This window comes from Bicyclus anynana, chromosome 21 (genome assembly GCF_947172395.1).
Source record: "Bicyclus anynana chromosome 21, ilBicAnyn1.1, whole genome shotgun sequence".
In the NCBI taxonomy this organism is placed as follows: Eukaryota; Metazoa; Arthropoda; class Insecta; order Lepidoptera; family Nymphalidae; genus Bicyclus; species Bicyclus anynana.
In genome coordinates, this window is record NC_069103.1 from 13,462,173 (window position 1) to 13,482,946 (window position 20,774).

Here is a 20,774-nt window from a genome sequence, read left to right on the forward strand (position 1 = left end):
GCAGCCTATTTCAAAATAAAAACTAGTCAAATTTTATAACTATCCCGACTTTGTTTTGTAATATAGACGAGTAATTAAAACTTCAAATATTTTAGTGAATCATTTAAGTAAAATGTTTATAGCATTCTTGCTTGATTATTATCTCCAAACAAGCTAAGCTATCCATTAATAAAAAAAAGCAGAATGCTTAAAAACAGCAATTAAAAAGGAAGAAAACAACAATAATAAAAGCATCCACCAATCTACATATTTATAAAAAGGTTCACGAAAAACGAAACCACAAACCTCGTCTGAGCCCCTGACTGATGCGCAAACCACAATCGGACAAAAACAACACCCGGAGCGTCCGAACTGAACGGGAATTAACGAAACAAAGAAACGAGGCGAAACGATAAAACAATAATTAATAGTGATTATTCTGTAAAAATAATTGTTGGTTCCTACAAATTATACTCCGGGAGAACTAATTCCTTGTGCTCTAAGAGTGTGCGAACGATTTGTGCGTAGTGTTTGATCCATTCTGACGTAACACTTTGACAAGTGGTCACGTCTTTAATTTTGCATACTTGTTTTTTATTTATAGTATGTTCAGGTTTAGATAGTTATTTAAATTTAAATGTTTACGTGGACACGAGTCAGAATTATTGGACAGCGATGACATTAACCGATGCTCAATTAATAATTAATGGAAGTTTGTTGGTTCAAATTACAAAATTTGCGTAACTATTTTAAAATTAAAAATCTATTTTATAAATATACCGAATAAGGCGAAAGTATGAACAAATTCTTTGATAAAACTCGAATCATTGTTATACTGTTTACACATTTGGAGGGACATTACCTATAACCAGGGCCGGACCGTCCATACGGCGAACGGAGCGGTCGCTCCAGGCGCCAAATCCTAGGGGGCGCCGAAATGGTAAAGACAAGATCGAAAAGAAATTTATGTGATGAATTTACGTGCGCGAAAGGCGCCATAATTGGATCTCGCTCCATTCTAAAATTTACCTCGGTCCGGCGCTGCCTATAACATTTAGTAGTGTATAAAACAGTTAAAGTAGTCACACGTGTATTTTTGGTTTCTTTGTAGTAAGGTGTACAGACAAGTATTTAAATAATATAAATAAAAAGTTAGACTCAAAGTAAGCGTATAGCTTGTGTTATAGTAGCAAATTTTATAATATATATTTATAAATGGCATACCAGTATAAATACCAGTACTTATGTAAAGTATAAATACACCCATATACTGGAAAACACACATGTTCATCTCACAAATATTTACCAATTGTGGTTATTGAACCCACAGTCTTAGATGCAGAAATCAGTGTCACTACCCACAGCGCCACGCGGCAAGTAATCTTCAGTTTATACACACAAACGCGCTGTATATCGTCTTATCCACTACATCAAAAACCAAACGGACTTCCCGAAGTAGTACTACCAAACCAGCTGCACGTCAGCATGACTCAACAGTAAAGTTATATACTCTATGAGGGCAAACAGAGCGAGCTCTTGCACTATAATTCCTTATCCACTGTTATTATACAACGATCCGACGATTCTGATCAAGAAACAGTTTTGGGAGCAACAATTGTTTTAATTCGGGAAACACGAAAAAGAATTATGAATGTGTAATCACCGTTCTGTGGAGCTATTGTGTTCTTCAGTTGGTATCGTGTTAATTATTGGTTGCGCCGCCATGTTTGAAAATATTCTGACACTTTTGATTATTAAACAAATTGTTGCCAGTAATTAAAGATTTACAGATACAGGGAATTGGTGTTAATTTATTCGTAGGTACACCGTTTTTAGTTGTGGGGCACAAAAGTTTAGATATTCATAGTTTTTTTTTTAATTAATTAAATAGTTACCGATATCATACTTGGGTTTTTTGTTGTTCATAGAGATGCTCAATTTTACAATGTAAAAACTTATTCAATAAGGTGATAAGGCCGAATTGTTGTAATTTTAAATATTGACAACAATAAAAGAAGTTTTCAGATATATTTTTATATTGATTAATTACTACACTTAAATTTGTGAAAATGCCATTGATATGAATCGTTGTTTAAGTTATTTTAAATATATTTTTTTTTTAAATAGCTACCATAACGAATTGTTAGTTTTTCTGGGCATAAGTGTTTTTGGGTAAGGTTTAGGTACTGTTACAATATATATAACAAACAAATAGATATAATACTTGCCTATTCAGTCGATTGTTACCACGATAATGGGTATGTCTCGGCCCTATTATATTACAAACCGTGCAATAATAATACACCTAGACACCTATAGGTATAGCTAGGTGGTATTGTATGGTGTGACACCGTTAAAAAAGTGAGAAAATTGCTAATGGTGTATGATATTGCCTCCCCTTACTTTTGGGGTAAGAAAATAGGGTGGCAACACCTTCGCGCTCCCAGGAGGTGTTTTTTTGTGTTTTTTTTTCTCTCCATTCTCTCTCTCTGGATGTTTTTCGCGTAATGACGCCACGGTCCTGCGAGACTTGGACGAATCCATTAGATAGGCGGGAACAGCTTAATGTAAGGGTTTTTTTTCGTCTCGATTCGAAATCGGTTTGAAAAAATGTCGCATGTGCTCCGAGGACATTAGCAGGAAATGTAATAGGATGGTTTTTTATCGTTAGGGATGGCCGTGTTGTCGATTTGTAGCAGAAACTCCCTTTTTTGGTGTACTTTTTCAAGAACTATGAAAGTGTCGTTCTTGTAACAATGTTCTGAAAATATTTATTTCTCTATTTCGTTACGTTTATATTTACCATTTAAGATTCGCTCATAATGCAAATATTTTGAATTTAAAATTATTAAAAAATCTTTGACATAAAAAAACTTGCAAGTATAAAATGTTAAAATCACAAAAATAAACAGAGAACATTATTAAAATTATCATATTATCAAAATAACAGTAGTTGTTCATTTTAATTATTTAATTGAATAATAGCTTTGCAATAATAACGCAGTATTTTACGTACATCACGTAGGGAGGCGAATGCACAATTCCAAATTCGAAAAAGAACGCAACCGCCATAATTTTCCCGCTCGCTATATACCTTTTTCGAAATTCGTAATTCGAACAAAAGCGCGCGGCGCAATGGTGCATGCATGATTGATAGCGGAGCGATGACGCCCGCGACTCCAAATGAACATTCGAATTTCGATTTCATGAAAATAAAAGCCCTTGACCTCTCTCTCTCACACACACTTATTTTTTATTTTATTGACTTCCAGCTCGGTTCTGGGTTCCTAGTACCAACCTATTTTTACTTTTTTTTTTCTGGACTCCTAGTAGGTAGTACTGACTGTATGTATGTATACTATCAGGTGGTACGGCAGTGCTTTCCCCAAGTCTAGCACAAAATAATTTCTCTTTTTTACTGAATTACTGCAATAGTACAAAGACTATTATGATGGAACTCTGACAACTATCCGACCACAGAATATATAATAGTCGGAACACTATCGCATATACGTATGCAATGCAAGCTTGAAAGCTCTAATAAAATGAATACACAGGATTTGGTATGTGCAACCAACATTTTTAATTACAATAATGTAATTACAACTAAACATTTAAATGTTGCCAGTAATAATAATAGGTAATGGTGGTAGTAAGGTTTTCCTATTCAAACTCTGTACCCCCAGTTCCTTTTGAATTGGAGTCTCAGTGTCTTTGTTACCATTATCGCTTCCCATTCACAGTTACACGAGACGATGATAGCCAATTTGCGTCTTCGCCGCGTAACGGGGCCGCATAATGTGGAATTACGTTCGAAAAAAAACCGCCGAAAATTGCCCCACCGGCCCCATCGAGCAAGTTAACGCCATAAACAAATACTAAAAATCTTGTAACCGAAATAAGGCGGCACTCTAAATAAGAATTAAAGTAAAATTGCTGAGGTGTGACTCCCTCGGAGCGAGGGTATTACGGGCCACCACGCGACTGTATTCATAAGGCGAAAAATTGTAATAACCCGGTGGATATCAGCCGAGGGCGGCGGCAGCGCCGGGTTATTTATACGAGGGCGCAGTCGACCTGTTTGTTAAGGAAATTGTCTAAAGGTGCTCACACATCGCACGAGACCAAAGTCTTTCATAGGAAACTCTCTGAAGACCCAAGTCTAGGGTTAAGGAAATGTTCAAAAGGTCTTCACACATCGCACAAGTCTAAAGTCTTTCACAAGAATTTGTCTAAAGATATAACATCCATCCAAAGTCTTTCAAAATTTGTAATAGGTGACCCTGTAGAACCGAGGGTGGATGCGCTGAATTTTGTATACGATACCATGCAGCTGACCTGTTTATAAAGATCAAGTCACATCGCATGAGTTCAAAATCTTCCAAAGAGAACAAATATAAAAAACGCCACTTGACCTAGCTTTTATTACACAAGACATTTATTTGTTACACCAAACAATTCATACCAAATAAAAACTCAATTAAAAGTCTTTCAATCTTATCAATGTTAAGTGTGCATAAACTTTATGAAAATTGTCTAGGTTAGTCGCCGGCCACTCGGAACGCTTTACATTTGTAGTTTTTTATTATAATAGTTATTTTTGTATTAGATTATTTTAATTTATTTGTGCAATGTTCTGCGGGTAAACAGAATATTTTTCAATACATCTAAGTTCAACGGTTTATTCTTGCGCAGACGGTAGGATTGCAAATTCGGAACCTTAAGATCTCTAATGCTTAAGTACCTACCTACCTACCTATTGGCTTGGTCCACTGCCCACCACCTGGTGACGCCGCTGAGGCACAGTAAAGGGCTGAGGTCCCATTATGGAGCCTACTGCATTTACTCAATCAGAATATTGCCTTGTAATTGATAGATCATTCAGGTTTCTAGAGGATAAATATAAGACTACATTTTTTTTACAAACGCATTTTGAATCAGTTCTAGAACCATAATAGGCCCAAAAAGGCTTTCCAGATACAGGAAGATAGTTTCGCTGCAATGGCGTAGCTACATAGGGGTTAGGCTCAAATTATGTCAATATTGTTTAATATTTTTATTACCTGCCCTGCAGTGCACGAAAAATAGCTGATGATAAAAGCTTAGCATTTTTAAAGTATATTTTTGTATATTTACTTGTTAGAACCTAACAAGTTTAGACAGTAGGTAGGGCCCCATTATTTTCTTTACACCAGGGCCCTTGGTTACCTAGCTACGCCACTGCTTCGTTGAATTTGCAAAAGACTAACCTATTAGGAAATATGCCAGCAGGTGTAAACGTTCAGTGTTAACTTGTAACGAAAAATTGTAAAAAATAACTCTCTATATAAAAAAAAAACTTATACCTACATACTAAATATAAACTGTATGAAAGCTATAAATAAAAAGCTGCAAGTCACTATGACTTAGGTTTAACCGGCTCAAACAAGCCGGTTTATAATGACGTACCTATTTTGTGTGCTTTTTAAGCTTAATGAAGCTTAGTTAGCTGTTTTACTGGCACTTTGGAGTATCTATAGACTAAATTCGTTACCATCTGCCTAATTATAGATAGCCTTAAATTGGAGTTTAAACTCACTATGACGTTTTGTAGCGGATTGGCGGACACTAATTTAAAGTAAAAATTTATTTATTTCAATAATTTACAAGCATTTTTGAAACGTTAACTTATGTTTGTCATAATTTAATGATAGGTAATGATTGAACTTTTAACTTAACGAGTAAGTAAAATTAATGTGTCTGTAATTATTTTATTATTTAGTAGTTCTTACTATTAATGACCTCGTTGTTCCAGTGATCAGTGTAGATATGTCTGTGAATCTGTAAGGTTCATGCTTCGACATTTGAGTCAGGCAATTATTGCTACTTACCTTGGTAATTATTTTTTTTTTCAAAAAATCCCATTAACAGGCCAAAATTGGAAAGTTGGTGGTGTTAATACGGAGATAAAATATAGCAGAAACTCACAAATAACTTGACATTCTAGTGGTGAATAAAATACCAAAATTGCCCTACCTATAAGTAGGTATAAGGTACCTCCTTAGATTTTTTATTTCTATTTTTTACAAGTTAGCCTTTGACTGCAATCTCATCTGATTATGATATTAGTATAGATAATGCAAATGATTAATGTATGTTTTTTTGTTTGTTTGCAGGCAAATGGTGCGGGTCGCGGCGGGAATGGTCATCCCCTCCCGACGTGGCGCGGCGGGTCTACTCCTCAGTGTTCCTGGGCAGTCCCGGGGAATACCCAGGTATTTATGCTACTCCTTTTAGAAGTTGTTCTTAACCTATGGTCTCCTGGTGGTCCGTGGAAGCATTCCAAATAGTCCGCAAGGTTATAGTGATTTTTAAAGGATTTTTTATAGGACACACAGTCCGAAAGTCCATTTAAGTAGGTACTCGTTTCTCATAAAGACATAAACTGTATTTTTCTTTAAGATTACATTGGGGATACCTATATCCAGAGTCCTTGGCGTTGGAAGGACACGGATTTTTCCTGGATTGAAAGAAAATTTAGTTTTGAAGCTAATTTTTCCTATCAAATGTCTATGCACCTATTCCACTCATTTTTAAATCTAATACTCGTAGGTACCTACTCTAGTTGGAAGTAAAAAGAAAATTAACTGTATTTAAAAACATATTGTCTGAAAAGATCAATGTTGATTTATTGTTTTAAATGTAGGTAGATATATCTACAACAACAAGACTATATCCATAGATAAACAGCTAATTAAGAAAGTTGGTACATTCAAACCAGTGATAGCCGAGCTTAGTAATAAATTCGAAAGCAAACATTCAGCTGCGCACTAAAAGATGATAGATAATAGAAAAGTTATTAAAAAACAAATGATCGTAATGAACGATCCATCTCGCTAAGTCCGCCATTATGCCGGTGATCGGGAGATCATAAACACTGCGGAGATATTTAGAAAGAAATTAGAACCACGCGGCTGCATCGGAATTCAAACATCATTCTTTCACTTGTCAAATAATATACGACATCGATATGGCAACGCCATCTATTGACTCATTCATAATAATAAAGCTGCGGTCCCGTATCGTCGACCCAAATCAAACTTTATGTGACCCGCGTAGAGATACAATTACGATAACACCGAAATGCACTTGCACCGTTACCGCGTCGCACGTGACCGAGCCATCCATCTCCTTTCCGCGCGTGCGTTTGACGTATATCTGTCTCGTGCGTATTATAATACATCAGCTCCATTGCCCGTTTCCATTACACTAAATCAATTACCGGCCGTTGTTCGCTAGACGGTCATTTCGATCCCGCACGATGAGTGTCGACCCCCCGAAACAAAAACTGCGAGTTTCCAAATATTTCTCTTCCTAAAAGTTAAAGCTTCAGAAAAAAATAATAAAGTACTAAATCAGAAATGGAATCGGAAGACGCGGAGTCAATTTATTCGGGGCTTCGTTACAATTCCGATTTTTATCTAACGTCTCGAATGAATGCCGCCGAAGACGGATTACAGTGGATCGGTACGAAGGTACCGACAAAAACTGCGGTAGAGCGGGACACTGCAAGGCAATCGATTCCGTCCTCAGCAAGAAAGGATTGGCCCGTCGCGAGAGAGTGCGCGCGATCTCCTCTTTACGACGTGTGAAAGAGATAAAACAATTCCTTATGTCGCTATTCTTAAGTCATTTGCACGATCGAAATGACACTTTACTCGCAGACATTAAGGTCGCAATTTCATTGTTATGACTGCTTTGTGTCTATTGTAACGTTTTGTGACGAAATGTTATAACTTCATCTGCGTGTGGAAGCGATAACATTCTTAGTTATTAGAGTGGGAGAGTTGTTTTTTCCGTGGTGTGAAGATGGATGGCGGGACAGGTTGGACTGCGGCGGCGGTTGCCATGGTGACCTGCTGCGCTGGAATGTCTGTTTAGACAAGCTATGCAAGAGTTATTATACTTGGGCACATCACTGATGATTTTATATACCTACTTTTAACATTTAATTTTTCATAAAAATTAAAAACATAAAAGCACCTAAAGCACCTAAATCTACACGTTCAAAAAAAATATCTAAGCCTAAATATAGAGTAAGTTCTTGTTGATATAATATCTGCAGTTCAACTTAATTTTTTTTTTAAATTTAATATTATTTAGCTATTCTTCTGAGTACCTAATATTTTCTAAAATATGTAATTCTAAATTGACCAAGAGCCATTTAATAAATAAGTAGGTACCTACCTACCTCAGTAACTAACAGCAATGTGATTAATCGAAGTTTCTAGTTGGGTTTATATTTTCCAAATTACTTCTTTCATATAGAGAGCCTCGTTTATCAAATCAACATAATTTCTTGGGATTCAAACACGAAATGAACGAGCTAATTTTTAATATTCTCATTCTGAATTCGCACTTAAGACGCTAAATTAGAAGACAGAGATGGACACAGAGCACAGTGTAAGTGGGAGAGGGATACAACGAAATTGCTCAATTTGTGTTCAGCTCATAAGGTGCCTTCGTTCCTTTTTCAAAAAATCCAATGAGATCGATCGCTCGCTATGTCCGCAAATTAGAGCGGGAATCGGTGTTCGTTAGCGAACGTTCCGAGTAAAAACGACGTAACCGCCAATGTTCGATTATTGAAAAATCGATTTTGTTCACGCATAGCATATAGTCTAAAATGGTTCACGCATCGTTATCTTACATCTGCGGTAAGACAGAGTCAAAGCTCACCGCTCGAAAGCGCAAAGATGCATTTCAGTGTTAGCGGTCTTGGGGCACTCATTTCGCTTGCTTTTAAGCCGATGCCCGAGGTTCCGTTGTCGACGCAACGATCGTCCGGTGATGCCATTCCTTTTATCTCGCACGGACTGGTCCAGCTCTCAAAACAATTCAAGACCACATTTTTTATATTATTTTTTCCGTTAAACATAGCGGTAACTTTGCTCGATCGAAATCAAGATAAGTCCAACCACATTTTGGACGGTGTTTATGAAATCTATATCTACTTATTTGAGAGACCTGAAATAAATATAACCTAATAATTAACCTAATTTAGTATTTTCTACTAATAAAACATTTCAATAACACTAAATTTTAGGTTTATACGACAGCACCTAACCTAACCTACCTTTCTAACTTCAATACATATACACTTTAAGGCGTTTAGAATTTTTAAACTCAAAGTTTAGCATGATGAATTGACATTTCTGAATGTATCTGATTTCAAATAGTTGAGCCGTCACATGTGGAAGTTATGTTATTTGTGTAAAGCTTGCGTAAATTCGTCCTGATTATAAAAAATTGAAAATGGCCACCTCACTCCGTCGATGTGTGCGAAAATTGTACCCGCATTATTGGCGAATGAGAATGACCATACTTCGTAAGGTCCACGGTGCGATTAAACTGGGCCTATCTATCCAAGCGAGGAATGAGAGAGCAATTTAAGTAAAATCCACCTTTTTATAAGCAGGATTAACGTCATTGATAGCTACCAAGATCGTAATGGAAAGACAATAAATTTTCAGTGATGTGTTGATAGTGAGGTGGACACAAAAATTTTCTTTTGTCTTTTATTGCTATAGAGATTTCCTATTGTAAATAGATCTTAAGTAAGTAAGAGTAAAATAATGTATATTTTAGTAACTTTGTTGAAAAATTTAGATAAGAATAAAATGGATAAAACGTAAGAGAGTTTAGCTCTACTAGATAAAATAGGCTAATGCAAAAAGACTAAATCAGATACCGTTGATTAAATCCACCTGAGCATAGCTCTTGCGCTCTTTTATTACACGTAAGTGTCTATAGGTAAAGTTGAGCAATTTAAATAATAGCCCTTGATTCCTTGCGTCGTCTCATCGAGCGATAAACCTCTACATTGTAATGAATAGCGATTGAAACGATACCAACCGGGTTTGATAAAATACCAGTTAGCTTACACTTTAAAATAGATAGCACATCATGGTCATCTCTAATGCCTTACAAAGTCCTGCTTAATGATCTAATTATGATTTTTTCTGGCAATGTGGCAACGTTTCTTATATTAAGTAACTTTCACAAGAGATGTAAAGTTTAGTAGATAAATTACTGAGAAAAAAACACATTTTTTTTTTTGAGCAGTAGAGTTCTTAGTTAGCTTCAATGTATTTAGGTCTTAGGTGCTAACTAATGGACGCCCACGAAGTTTTGTTTATGGCCTATCGCATTTAGCTTTATTATATTATACCTAAAATAGTATGAGTGCAAGTCAGCATAAATATTAGGTACGTATAGGAGACGTTGGTAGCATGCGTGCCTTGCAAGGATGTAGGCGATTATATCCATTTATCAGATCTGCTTGATCCGTCAACTATCAATATCACACAGTTTTATTGGGCAATGAAGCTAGGAAAATTTAATAAACTATTAAATAAACAGGTTCATAAAAGGACAAGTATCTAGTTGGGAATAAAGAGTCATATACTCGAGGAAGCGTTCGCGATCTCACACTCGTAAAATCAAAGATGGCCGCCGTAAAAGTGGCGTAAGGCGTTATTAATAATGAGAGACCATTTCCGCGATATCTTCGAATGTTACAGTGACATATTGTTTTACGATTCCGTCGCGAGTGTAGATATCAGACTATTAATTGATGTGTTGTACAAATGGGTGCCAGTGGAAATAAAGTGGCCTAAAACACAATTTAAAAAGAAATCTCTTAATCTAATAATAAAAAAAAAACATTTCTATGTTTGTAATATGTGTGTTACAGAACCATTCATCGACCTGATATAAATCTTTGGTTATTTGCGTTCAGTTGGTTGCTCTACATCTATTTAATACTCTTTATTTGTACACCACAAAAAATAAAAGAAAACAAGCAAAACAGAAACATAAGAAAAAGTAGAATACAAAAGGCGGCCTTATCGCTTAGTAGCGATATCTTCCTGGCAACCTTAGGCTTAGGAACTTATTAGGAAAACATCCACGAAGATCTCTAGAAAAGTTAGATTTTGCATAGGGGAAATAATAAAAATTTGCATCATTATACTAAGTACCTACACTGTAATTATGTTATCAAGAGTTATAAGACTGACATATTGACTTCAACTTCTTCATATTTAATCGTACCTAAGTTCTATCTTAGGCTGAATCATGGTTATTTCCAACAGTTACACATAATTTTAGTTCCAAGAATATATTTTTTGTACAATTTTGTTGTAAGTTATTAAGTTAATCTTTCCTAAGGAGAACTTCACTTTGTGTGTCATTAATTTATATTTACCTATAAGTATTTTTACTGATTTGTCCTGATTTGCTTCTCTGCAGATGTCAAAAACTTTTTCCAAATTGTAGTTTAATTTTTAACTCTGCCTTCATATTCTTTTAATATAAAACATACTTGTAGTCGTTCTAGTTCCACCATCCTACCTCCTACTAATATTAGAAACGCGAAAGTTTGTAGGTATGGATGTTTGGATGTTTGGATGTTTGTTACTCTTTAACGCCGCTACTACTGAAGCGATTTGGCTGAAATTTGGAATGGTAATAGATTTGATTCTGGATTGACTCATAGGCTACTTTCTATCCCGAAAAAATCCATGGTTTCCCGAGATTTGCGAAAACTGATGATTTTGATGATATAAATGTTTGTTACTCTTTCACGCCTTGACTACTGAACCGAATTTAGCTGAAATTTGGTATTAAGATATATTATAGCCTGGATTAACACATAGGCTACTTTTTATCCCGGAAAAATCCATGGTTGCCGAGGGATTTGTGAAAAACAAAATTCCACGCGGACGAAGTAGCGGGCATCCGCTAGTCATCTTTAATTATAGACTATTTGTGGCACCACCGACTTCCAAACTCCAATTGACTGAAAATTTGACAAAATGCTCTTGCAGTCATTTCATAGCCCAAGTCAAGATTCCAACCCTCATGAAAACCACATGCTAACTATTAGACCAACGAGGCAGTATTCTTTTATGTTAACACAAAAATCGAAATTCACGCGTTACACCACTTTGCTAGTTGTTGAATCTCGCTTTTTAATGGAGACAGCCGGTGGTCTGCTGCGTGAGACGGCAATTTGTATCTCCCTGTGTCCCGTCACCCCTGACCCCGCAGGCATGCGACGCTGCCGATTATATGCTAATATGAGAATAAGCCGTTTACGTAAACGGTATAAAGAACCGTACCGTGGAAACAAACTGTTTATTGATACGCTTTCGTTACAACAATGGAAACAAAGTGTTTCATGATACGCTTAATGAAAGAAACTTTTTCATGATAGTCATATCATTAACAATCCATATTCGACTCACTGAACACGAGACTCCTCTCAGATTGATTGAGAGGGGGGGGGGGGGGGGGGGGGGTTTAAACCAAAGTAACTAAAAACTTGGAAGTGCGTGCCGTGCGGATTAAAACCCACGCTCTCCGAATATCGAAGGCAGATTTCATATCCACTAAGCTATCACGGCATTTCATGATAATATATTCAATTTATTCTTGAAAGTCCGTTTAGTCGTCCTTGTGTGCGTAAACTGTTCTGTTTTACTCGCGGAAATATCGCACAAACATCTCCACGAATATTCGCGGCAGGACGAGTTACATGGCCACACAAACTCGCACTCACTTTCCTTGTTACTTCTCACACCACTCGTGGCAGCGGCAATAAAGAACATTTCTTCAAACACACAATTACCCGTTATCCTAACCTACCTACTTGATAATTCATAATCACTTTTATTTATTTATAGAAATCTTCATTATTAAAACGTTCTTCTTTTTGTGTTGTTGTGTATTAAACGTACGTCAAAACGACCCTCTTATTGTACTGTTACTTAAGTACTTTACCTACTTACTTACCTAATAGTCGTCTTACGTACCTACCTACATTCTGCATTATCAGATACTATCAGATGAGGTCGCAGCTAAACTTGTTTTAAATTATCATAATTTTCTTTTCAAGTAGCCATCGTGTACTTAAACCGCTATTGGTTTTAATCCATACTAAAATTGTTAACTAGCGGACGCCCGCGACTTTGCCCGCCCTTAGACCCCTTTAATCCAGCCCTTACAGTAGCATCGCTGTAAAAATGGAGTAACTTCTCCCGTTTTCCCAACATTTCTCTTCACTGCGTTGCGTGATGAAAAGTATACTTTAACCTGTCTAGGAGTATGGAGAATAATTGTACCAAGTTTCGTTAAAATCCGTCGAGTAGTTTTTGTTTCTATAACGAACATACAGACAGACATACAAACATTTTACTGATTGAATTTTTGGTATCAGTATCGATCACGTTATTTTGGAAATATATTTCATGTACCTACAGAATTGACCTCTCTTATTATAAGTATAGATGAGATAGTGAGTTTGTTTGTCTTTCACGGCCTAACTTCTCAGCATATTAGTTGTAAGGGGTTCACATAAAGATGACTAACTTTCATCCAAAAGAAGTATTTATTTTTCCCAAGGACTTGAACCTACGACGTCAGCATCCAAAATTTCATTGGCTGAACATCGGGTCCCAGCAATTTAACCTATTATTTCCTTATTTCTCTATCTATATTTTGGGTCTGTGTACTAAATACCTACTGTTGAATAAATATATAATACGCAAAAATACTATATTCTCATCATTGAAATCTGAATGATCTGAATCTGAAACAGATCTTTCATTTTAAAACGCTATGAACTAAATTAGGAAAAAGTTTGTTAGCAAAAAAGGAAATAAATATAATTTTCATAATTAAAGTATTTTTGCGCATATTTCATAAAATACTATATTTTCTTTGAACGTACGTATTTTTTTATAGATAAATCTTACAAATAGTACATTTTTTTCAAGAAATGTTGGCAACCCTAAACTTGTCCGAAGTACAAAAGCTAGTTGTCCGACTGTCGGACCAACTCACAGAGAGGAACAAGTTTGACCAATTACAGTTATCGAAGCTTAAGTTAAACCGCAGTAAAATGACATAGCGCGATCAATCGCCGCCCACTCCAGTGTACCTATCTACCATAATGCCTACGTTTAAAAACGTTTGGAATTTTATTATTAAGCTCATTTATTATGTAAATCTCGTAATATCTGTAAATACAGACACAGTTTTTTGTCACAATTAATTATGTGAATAACAAGGAATGGAGGTTTGAGAAACTTACTATGTCTGTGACATTTTTGATTGTTTGGCGGTAATGCCTTGCTTTATTTATAATGCTGGAGACACACCAACGGGAAACGCCGTAAATTAAGGCGTTAAAGGACGTTAGACCTTAGTGTTGTCACGATTTAACGCGCGTTTCCCGTTATTGAGGCCCTAGTATAATCAAGATGTCCTGGGTTATATTCCTAGTGTCAAATTAGAATTTTTGGTCTGGTGGTAGAGTGCTTTGTCTATGTTCTGCGGTAGACTTCGGTCATGGCTAATTACTAACCTATTGATGCTGCGTAGAAAGCTAGCAGTAATACACCTAATTAGGTATACCCTTATATAATAGACCTACATATTAATTGTATTATTTTCATATGTATTCAGCTGTAGGTAGGGAAAGCCTGGTCGATTGATTCGATTCAAAAGAGATACCTTATCGATAAGTAAATGAAAAAAATATTGACTCGTCCGATGAGTATGACGTCATTTGGTCATTTGCATCCCTACACTTTACTACCTGTACTAGGCAATCATAACTATAACGAAGGTCGATACCAATACCTAGTCCGCAGAGTGGCAGATCTCAAGTGCAGAGGCCATTAAGGCCACGGCCTACGGAGGCAGCGCGAGGCACACCCACGTCTTCATTAAAAGCGCGCTTATCGTTAAAATCGATCTCGTTACGAACAATGAAAAGCGTCGAAACAAAAACCGGGGCCTCGCGGTGAACGAATACGAGAAATGTAATCCCGAACGTCGCACCAAATAGAATAAAACCTCAATCAAAAATCTTCGAGGCATTCGGTATCATAACCGGAGCGGTGCGTCGACCCGGCCGTATGAAAACACCGTGTGAGTTACACGGACCGGCTTGGAGAGAAAAAAAAAACAACAAAACTATAATAATGTAACGCACTAAGTATCCGTCTTAAAAATACGTCTCGATCTTTGTTGCGCGCGTCGCGGCATTAACGCGTCGGTGGAAACGAACCCTATTGCCTACAACTTGAATTGAACTCTAGTTTCATAAACATAAGGTTGTATATCGCTTGGGGTAGGTCCGTGTTTGAGGGCCGGGAGGGTGCGGGTAGCGGTGCGGGACGCAGGGGCGCGTGATGGATGGCCCAATCAGGCGGCTTGGCGGTGCCGCGCTAATCGAGCAGTGCGCCCCGAGCCGGACGCACACACGCTCACTCCGCGCACAGATGAGATACGTAACTACGTAAAAGCGCATCGAAAGCCTTACCCGAGATATGTAATGTATTGGTCCACCATACTTCCCGGCGCCGCTGGGATCTGTCCTGTTTATGGTAGCCTGGTAGAAAAAAACACATATGCTGCAGCACTACTTTTGGACTATGAAAATGAGTTCTACCATGAGTGACATCAACATAAAATGAGTATCTCTTCACCGGTATCTGTCTTGTATTATGGCAGCCTGGTAGAAAATAAACAAAGTTTCCATGACATTGAAAGTTCTTCCATAATTAGTGACGCCAATGTATAATGATGTCACACTGGGAGTGAAGAGACATACTTTGACGTTTGTTTGTCATAGGTTTGACTGTGAAAGAGATTCAAATCTGCGAGTCGTTTGTTTTCACCGTAAAACTAAGTATATTCTAGCAAACTGTTTTAAAATAAACCCATCTATCCTCTCAACCACTCTTACTCTTCTGGTACATAACCTCTGTCAAAACAAACCCATCGATCCTGTCCTACTGTCCTGGCACAACACTGAAAGATGTAAAACCTACAAGCACATACAAGTCCAGCGGAAAATCGATGGAAAACAGCCGAGAACGCCCCTCAAACAAATATGAGTAACGCTTTACTCCATGCCGATCGATAGCCACCAACTGTTGTAAACAAGTGAACGGAATTGGGGAAAAAAGCGGACCGAGCCCGCCACCCCGCGCGGCTATTAACGGCCACGTGACTAATTTTAGGACCTGTCACCCGCAGGAGCCGGGCACGTGGGCTTCTGCGCTAGATGTGCGGCGCTCCTACGAGTGCGGGCTTTTATTTGACGAATATGTTGTAGATTTTGTCTCTTATTCCAATAGTAAGGGCCTTGGTAAATGCTCTGTCTACTTTAGGAGTCATTACCAATCGGTATTGAAGAATTTTCTTTTTTGTATACAAGCTTACACTAGTTAAAAACCTTTCGCATACCACTGCTTATTGGTTTATTGATTAGTCTTATGTAGGTACCTTCAGATCATGAAGTTATGCGTACATTCGAGTCCTGCGTTGGGCTATTAAATGTTGAGTTATTCTTTCTTCCAAGAAATTCTCAACTTATACGAGGTCAATAGCCTGTGTAATTTCCATCAGTACAACTTGCACCTTTCTCCTAACTACGTCACACTCGTTGGAAAAATTAAAAATATACCTACCTAATATTAATTTTCACTGCATCCTATTTCGAATCCGGTATCAGGATTCGTTGTCTTAATCCACAAAACCAGTAAGGCTGTCAGAATACATTAAAAAAAACAAATTTTCGAAGACATAAAATAAAAATCGTTACTAAACTTACAGTAAAGGAAACAAGATATTATGTTTTCTATAAATATTTTCTTGAACAATGATTCTGATCAATGGTGTCGTCACACGATAATGTTTAATTATACCTAGTATATTACTTGTTTGCCTGTAATATTACAATAGTCGTTATAACTATTACGCATTTACCTTTATAGAAACAGTTGTTTTTATTATAATTATTGAAAACAAGATTATTATACGGGCGTGGAATTTTCTTTGTCAGATTATAACTATTAAAATTGACGTATGAATTGTTATGGAACTTGAGGGAAAGAATTTTTTGGTGGTACGAGCTCAAATAGCTCCCGTGTACACTCTCGGAAATGTATATAAGTATGTATTTTTTTTTTTGCAGAACAAGCAAGGATATATATAGCAGGACATATGCTCCATTTGATGGAAAGTGTGAATAATCTGCCTAACACAGATCTGGATATCATACCGTATGTTTTTGCCAACACGGTGATATTTAGCCAGCGTCGATGATTACCACTATGTGCCATTAAAACAATAATTGAATCGAGATGGGAATCAAACCGAGGACTGTATACAGTACTATATGAGGGCACAATTACTTAATGCAAATTTATGAAAGATTTTTTTGTATCAAACATTTTTGATTTGTTCAAGTTAAAAACATCACAGATAATTTTCTTAATTCTCTGCGTGTGTGAAGTCTGCCAATTCTCATTGGGTTAGCGTGGTGGACTATTGGCCTAACCCCTCTTATTCTGAGAGGAGACTCGAGTTCAGAAGTGAGCTAAATATGGGTAATGATGATATCATAGTTATAGTCATACTCAATATTACAAACCTTATACACGCCACTGATCATAGACAAGCAAGCAATTTAGAGTACAGTAAATGTCAATATCATAGAGCATTAATTCATTGAACTCTTCTCCAAGACTGGTGCAATGATTCAACACGTAAGTTAACTAACGTTGGGCTATTGAAGGCACTTTCTCACGGCAAACTGGCGGGCTTACTTTACGTTTCGCAAAACATCGGCAATTTGGGCCCATTAAACTTCAAAGTCACCTGTAAAAAGCCAGATAGATCCGCCAGCGATTCATTACGGTAGACAGACCAAAAACGGGCCATATAAATCAACCGACAACGCATTTTATCAGAGCCCTTTCTCCGACTAATCCTGACTGAATTGAATCGAATCTAATGAAACTGAGTATACGAGAGTCGATGTAAAAAAACACACTCCGTCCTACGATCATTTTAACTTTTTTCCGACGTTCGCTCTCGAAGGCGCGCGTTTTTTATTATTATTTCTAATTCTGTCTCTCATCTTATTTCTTTCGCTTGTTTTTTTCTCCTGTTTGCCTTTTCATAAATATTTTAAAATCGGATTCAGTCGGGGACAAGCGAGGCGAATGGATTAGGATTTAGATATTTTCGGGGCGCGTAATTTATGCTCCTCTTTGTTGAGATATGAATAATGTGAGGGAATGATAAATCTGCCGGTATCTGCTTCGACGTCGGAACTTGCCGTTCGTTTAATAGTTTCCGCTTTGCGTCGGCTATCTCGATCCGTGCTGTTTGTTTTTCCACGTCCATTATATCTGCTGATAACATCTCAGTACGTAAACTTTCTACTTGGATTAATAATGTCTAATCTAATAAATCTATGGCAACGTCAGTTTTGAATCAATGACCACGGATTATCTGAGTTTATAAATTGTTTTATTGTTTTATGCTTGATAAGATTCAACAGATAATAAATATACATTAATAGGTATACCTATATTCGTTTCTTTAATCAATTTTCAATCATTATTTTTTAATTCAAATTAAAATTATTAATTAAATTTGTGAATTTTAAGAACCTTTGAGTTTCAAATAATCAGATCTCAATTTTCAAAGCTAAGTTAATTTCACAAATACTTTTCTACAATCAACTCAATAATTTGTGATAAAAAGAGACAAAAATTCCAAATGATTTTATTCTCGAAATAAACCAATTAAAGTTATATAAATAAAAAAAAGTAAAGCAGTCTTACAAAGCAGCGAACCTGACCGTCAAATAGTTGGGATAACCCCACAAGATTTGAATTCTGGACCAATTTAGGCGTACCCATTTAAATTCCAATAAAACTGATTCCAACCATAAAGTACAAGTTGGTATTCGAAACGCGCGCTCCTTTTAAAAAGCCCTTAAAGAAATTATTAATGCAACAAAAAAGGGTCAAGATGATATACCGACGTCAATTTTGACAGCGCGTAGTTTTGTTTGACCAAAATTATAGTAATTTGATAAAACATCCGTGTACTTAAAATAAACGGTTCTATAAAAAGCTGATGTTTTGTGATAGACCGGCTATGTCAGGAATGTAGGAACTGAAGATGTTTAGCTGGAAAGTGTGACTAAGCATTAATTAACATTGTAGAATTATTATGTTACTAGCTAACGCCGCGTGGTTCCCGTTCCCGTAAGAGTACATCTTCTTTTTCTTCTTCTTCGATAAATGGGCTATTTAACGGTGAAATATTTTTTCAGATTTTCAGTAGTTCCTGAGATTAGCGCATTCAAACAAACAAACAATCAAACTCTTCAGATTTATAATCTAATATATAAAATTCTCTACGCCTCCGAAACGGCTTGACCGATTTTGATGAATTTTTTTGTGCTTATCCGGTATCTATGAGAATAGGCCACCATCTATTTTTCAAATCCCTAAATCCTAGGGGTAGGGTAAAAGTAGGGCATGACTATGGTAGGGGTAGGGTTGAGGTACGGTAGAGGTAATGTAGGGGTAGGGTAGGAGTAGGGTAGAAGCTTGAGCGGGTCTGCTAGTAATGAATATAGATTACTACATCGGACCTATCAATCTAGGCAATAAATATTCCTTTGCCCTGAGAGGTGTTTCTCTGTGTTATAGACTATTCCTTCACACTGATCATCAGGTGAATCATTTAGTGTGGACACAATATCTAAAATAATGCTGGAATCCTTCTACATCACATCATTAGACGCAATATCTGAACTTCCAAATATCCTGACTTCCGGACCAAATATCAGGTGAGCCATCTAGAAAGTATCAAAGAATACGTCTAATAATGCTGGATTTCTTTCTATTATTACATCAGAACTTTAATAAAATAGTCAAGCAATGTAATTTACTATAGTTACTCCTAGTGTGCCATGGTTATTGGCGAAGGTTTCATCTTCTGGGAAATAAAATTAAAGCCATTTATTAGAAATAAGAAATAACCGCCATTTTGTAAAATAATTTTTAATAGAGACGTACACGGAATTCGGTTTATCAACCTATCATCTTTAGCAAATGCAAAATACAATTTCTTATTAAGAACCCACGCTGGCTTAGCCATATCGCAGGTTATTATGCCATTTTATTTGCGATGTGGGCTTCCTTGCCTTCCTACACGGCTTTTTTGTCAACGGACAATATTTTTGCATCGAAATAAAGACTTTTTATTCATAAGCGGCCGTTTCGAGCGTTCAAAAATAATAATGAGTGGGATATAAAAATTGCGAATTTATACGCGAGCCGAGCCCGCTTTAATATGATTTCTTGTTGCGAACACTCCTTATTAAATAAACTTTGAAAACGAAAATTATGTCCTCCGTACGCGGCCCGCCCGATCACAATAAAAACGGGGATTTGACAAGATTAAAATTGTAATTCAAGTTATTTTTGACGTCCGTCTTATTGCTTTTTCGCTACGGTCAGCGTTATCCTGTTATTTTTTTTTTATTCAACAAAGCTTCCCGCTGAGTCGACGTAATCCGGATTTCGAGACGGACTGAATAAAAAAAGTATGCACGAGAAAATTGCATACGGAGTGTTGTAATTTTAATTTTATTAATTACAGATGTAATTTTTAAAATTAATAACAGTATCTCTACTCATTACTTGTTCTTGCACGTTATTAAGTAAATTAAAAATATTCTCTTGTCTATTTGTTTTTTTTATTGGTTTGTTTGTTTTTCTTTTTTGCTAACTTCGTTATGTTCAATCATCTTTAGCCCTCGATATTTGAAATGTCAATGTCATGATAGTGCAATTGAAGTAACTTTTTTGACCCTTGTCATGATACTTCATACCCATTTTTAAATCGATAAAGGTATTTTTTTTTTTTCA

The 20,774-nt window shown here is 36.5% G+C and overlaps 1 protein-coding gene across 4 annotated transcripts in view; it reads left to right on the top strand.

Moving 5' to 3' along the window:
* LOC112054591 (homeobox protein homothorax) overlaps window positions 1-20,774 on the top strand; it is a 430,497-nt gene that overhangs the window by 237,853 nt on the left and 171,870 nt on the right. For all 4 annotated transcript variants that reach the window (XM_052888253.1, XM_052888254.1, XM_024094433.2 and 1 more), the window contains exon 9: window positions 6,135-6,233. In XM_052888253.1, coding sequence (XP_052744213.1) covers window positions 6,135-6,233 — 99 coding nt within the window. The remainder of the gene's footprint in view (window positions 1-6,134; window positions 6,234-20,774) is intronic.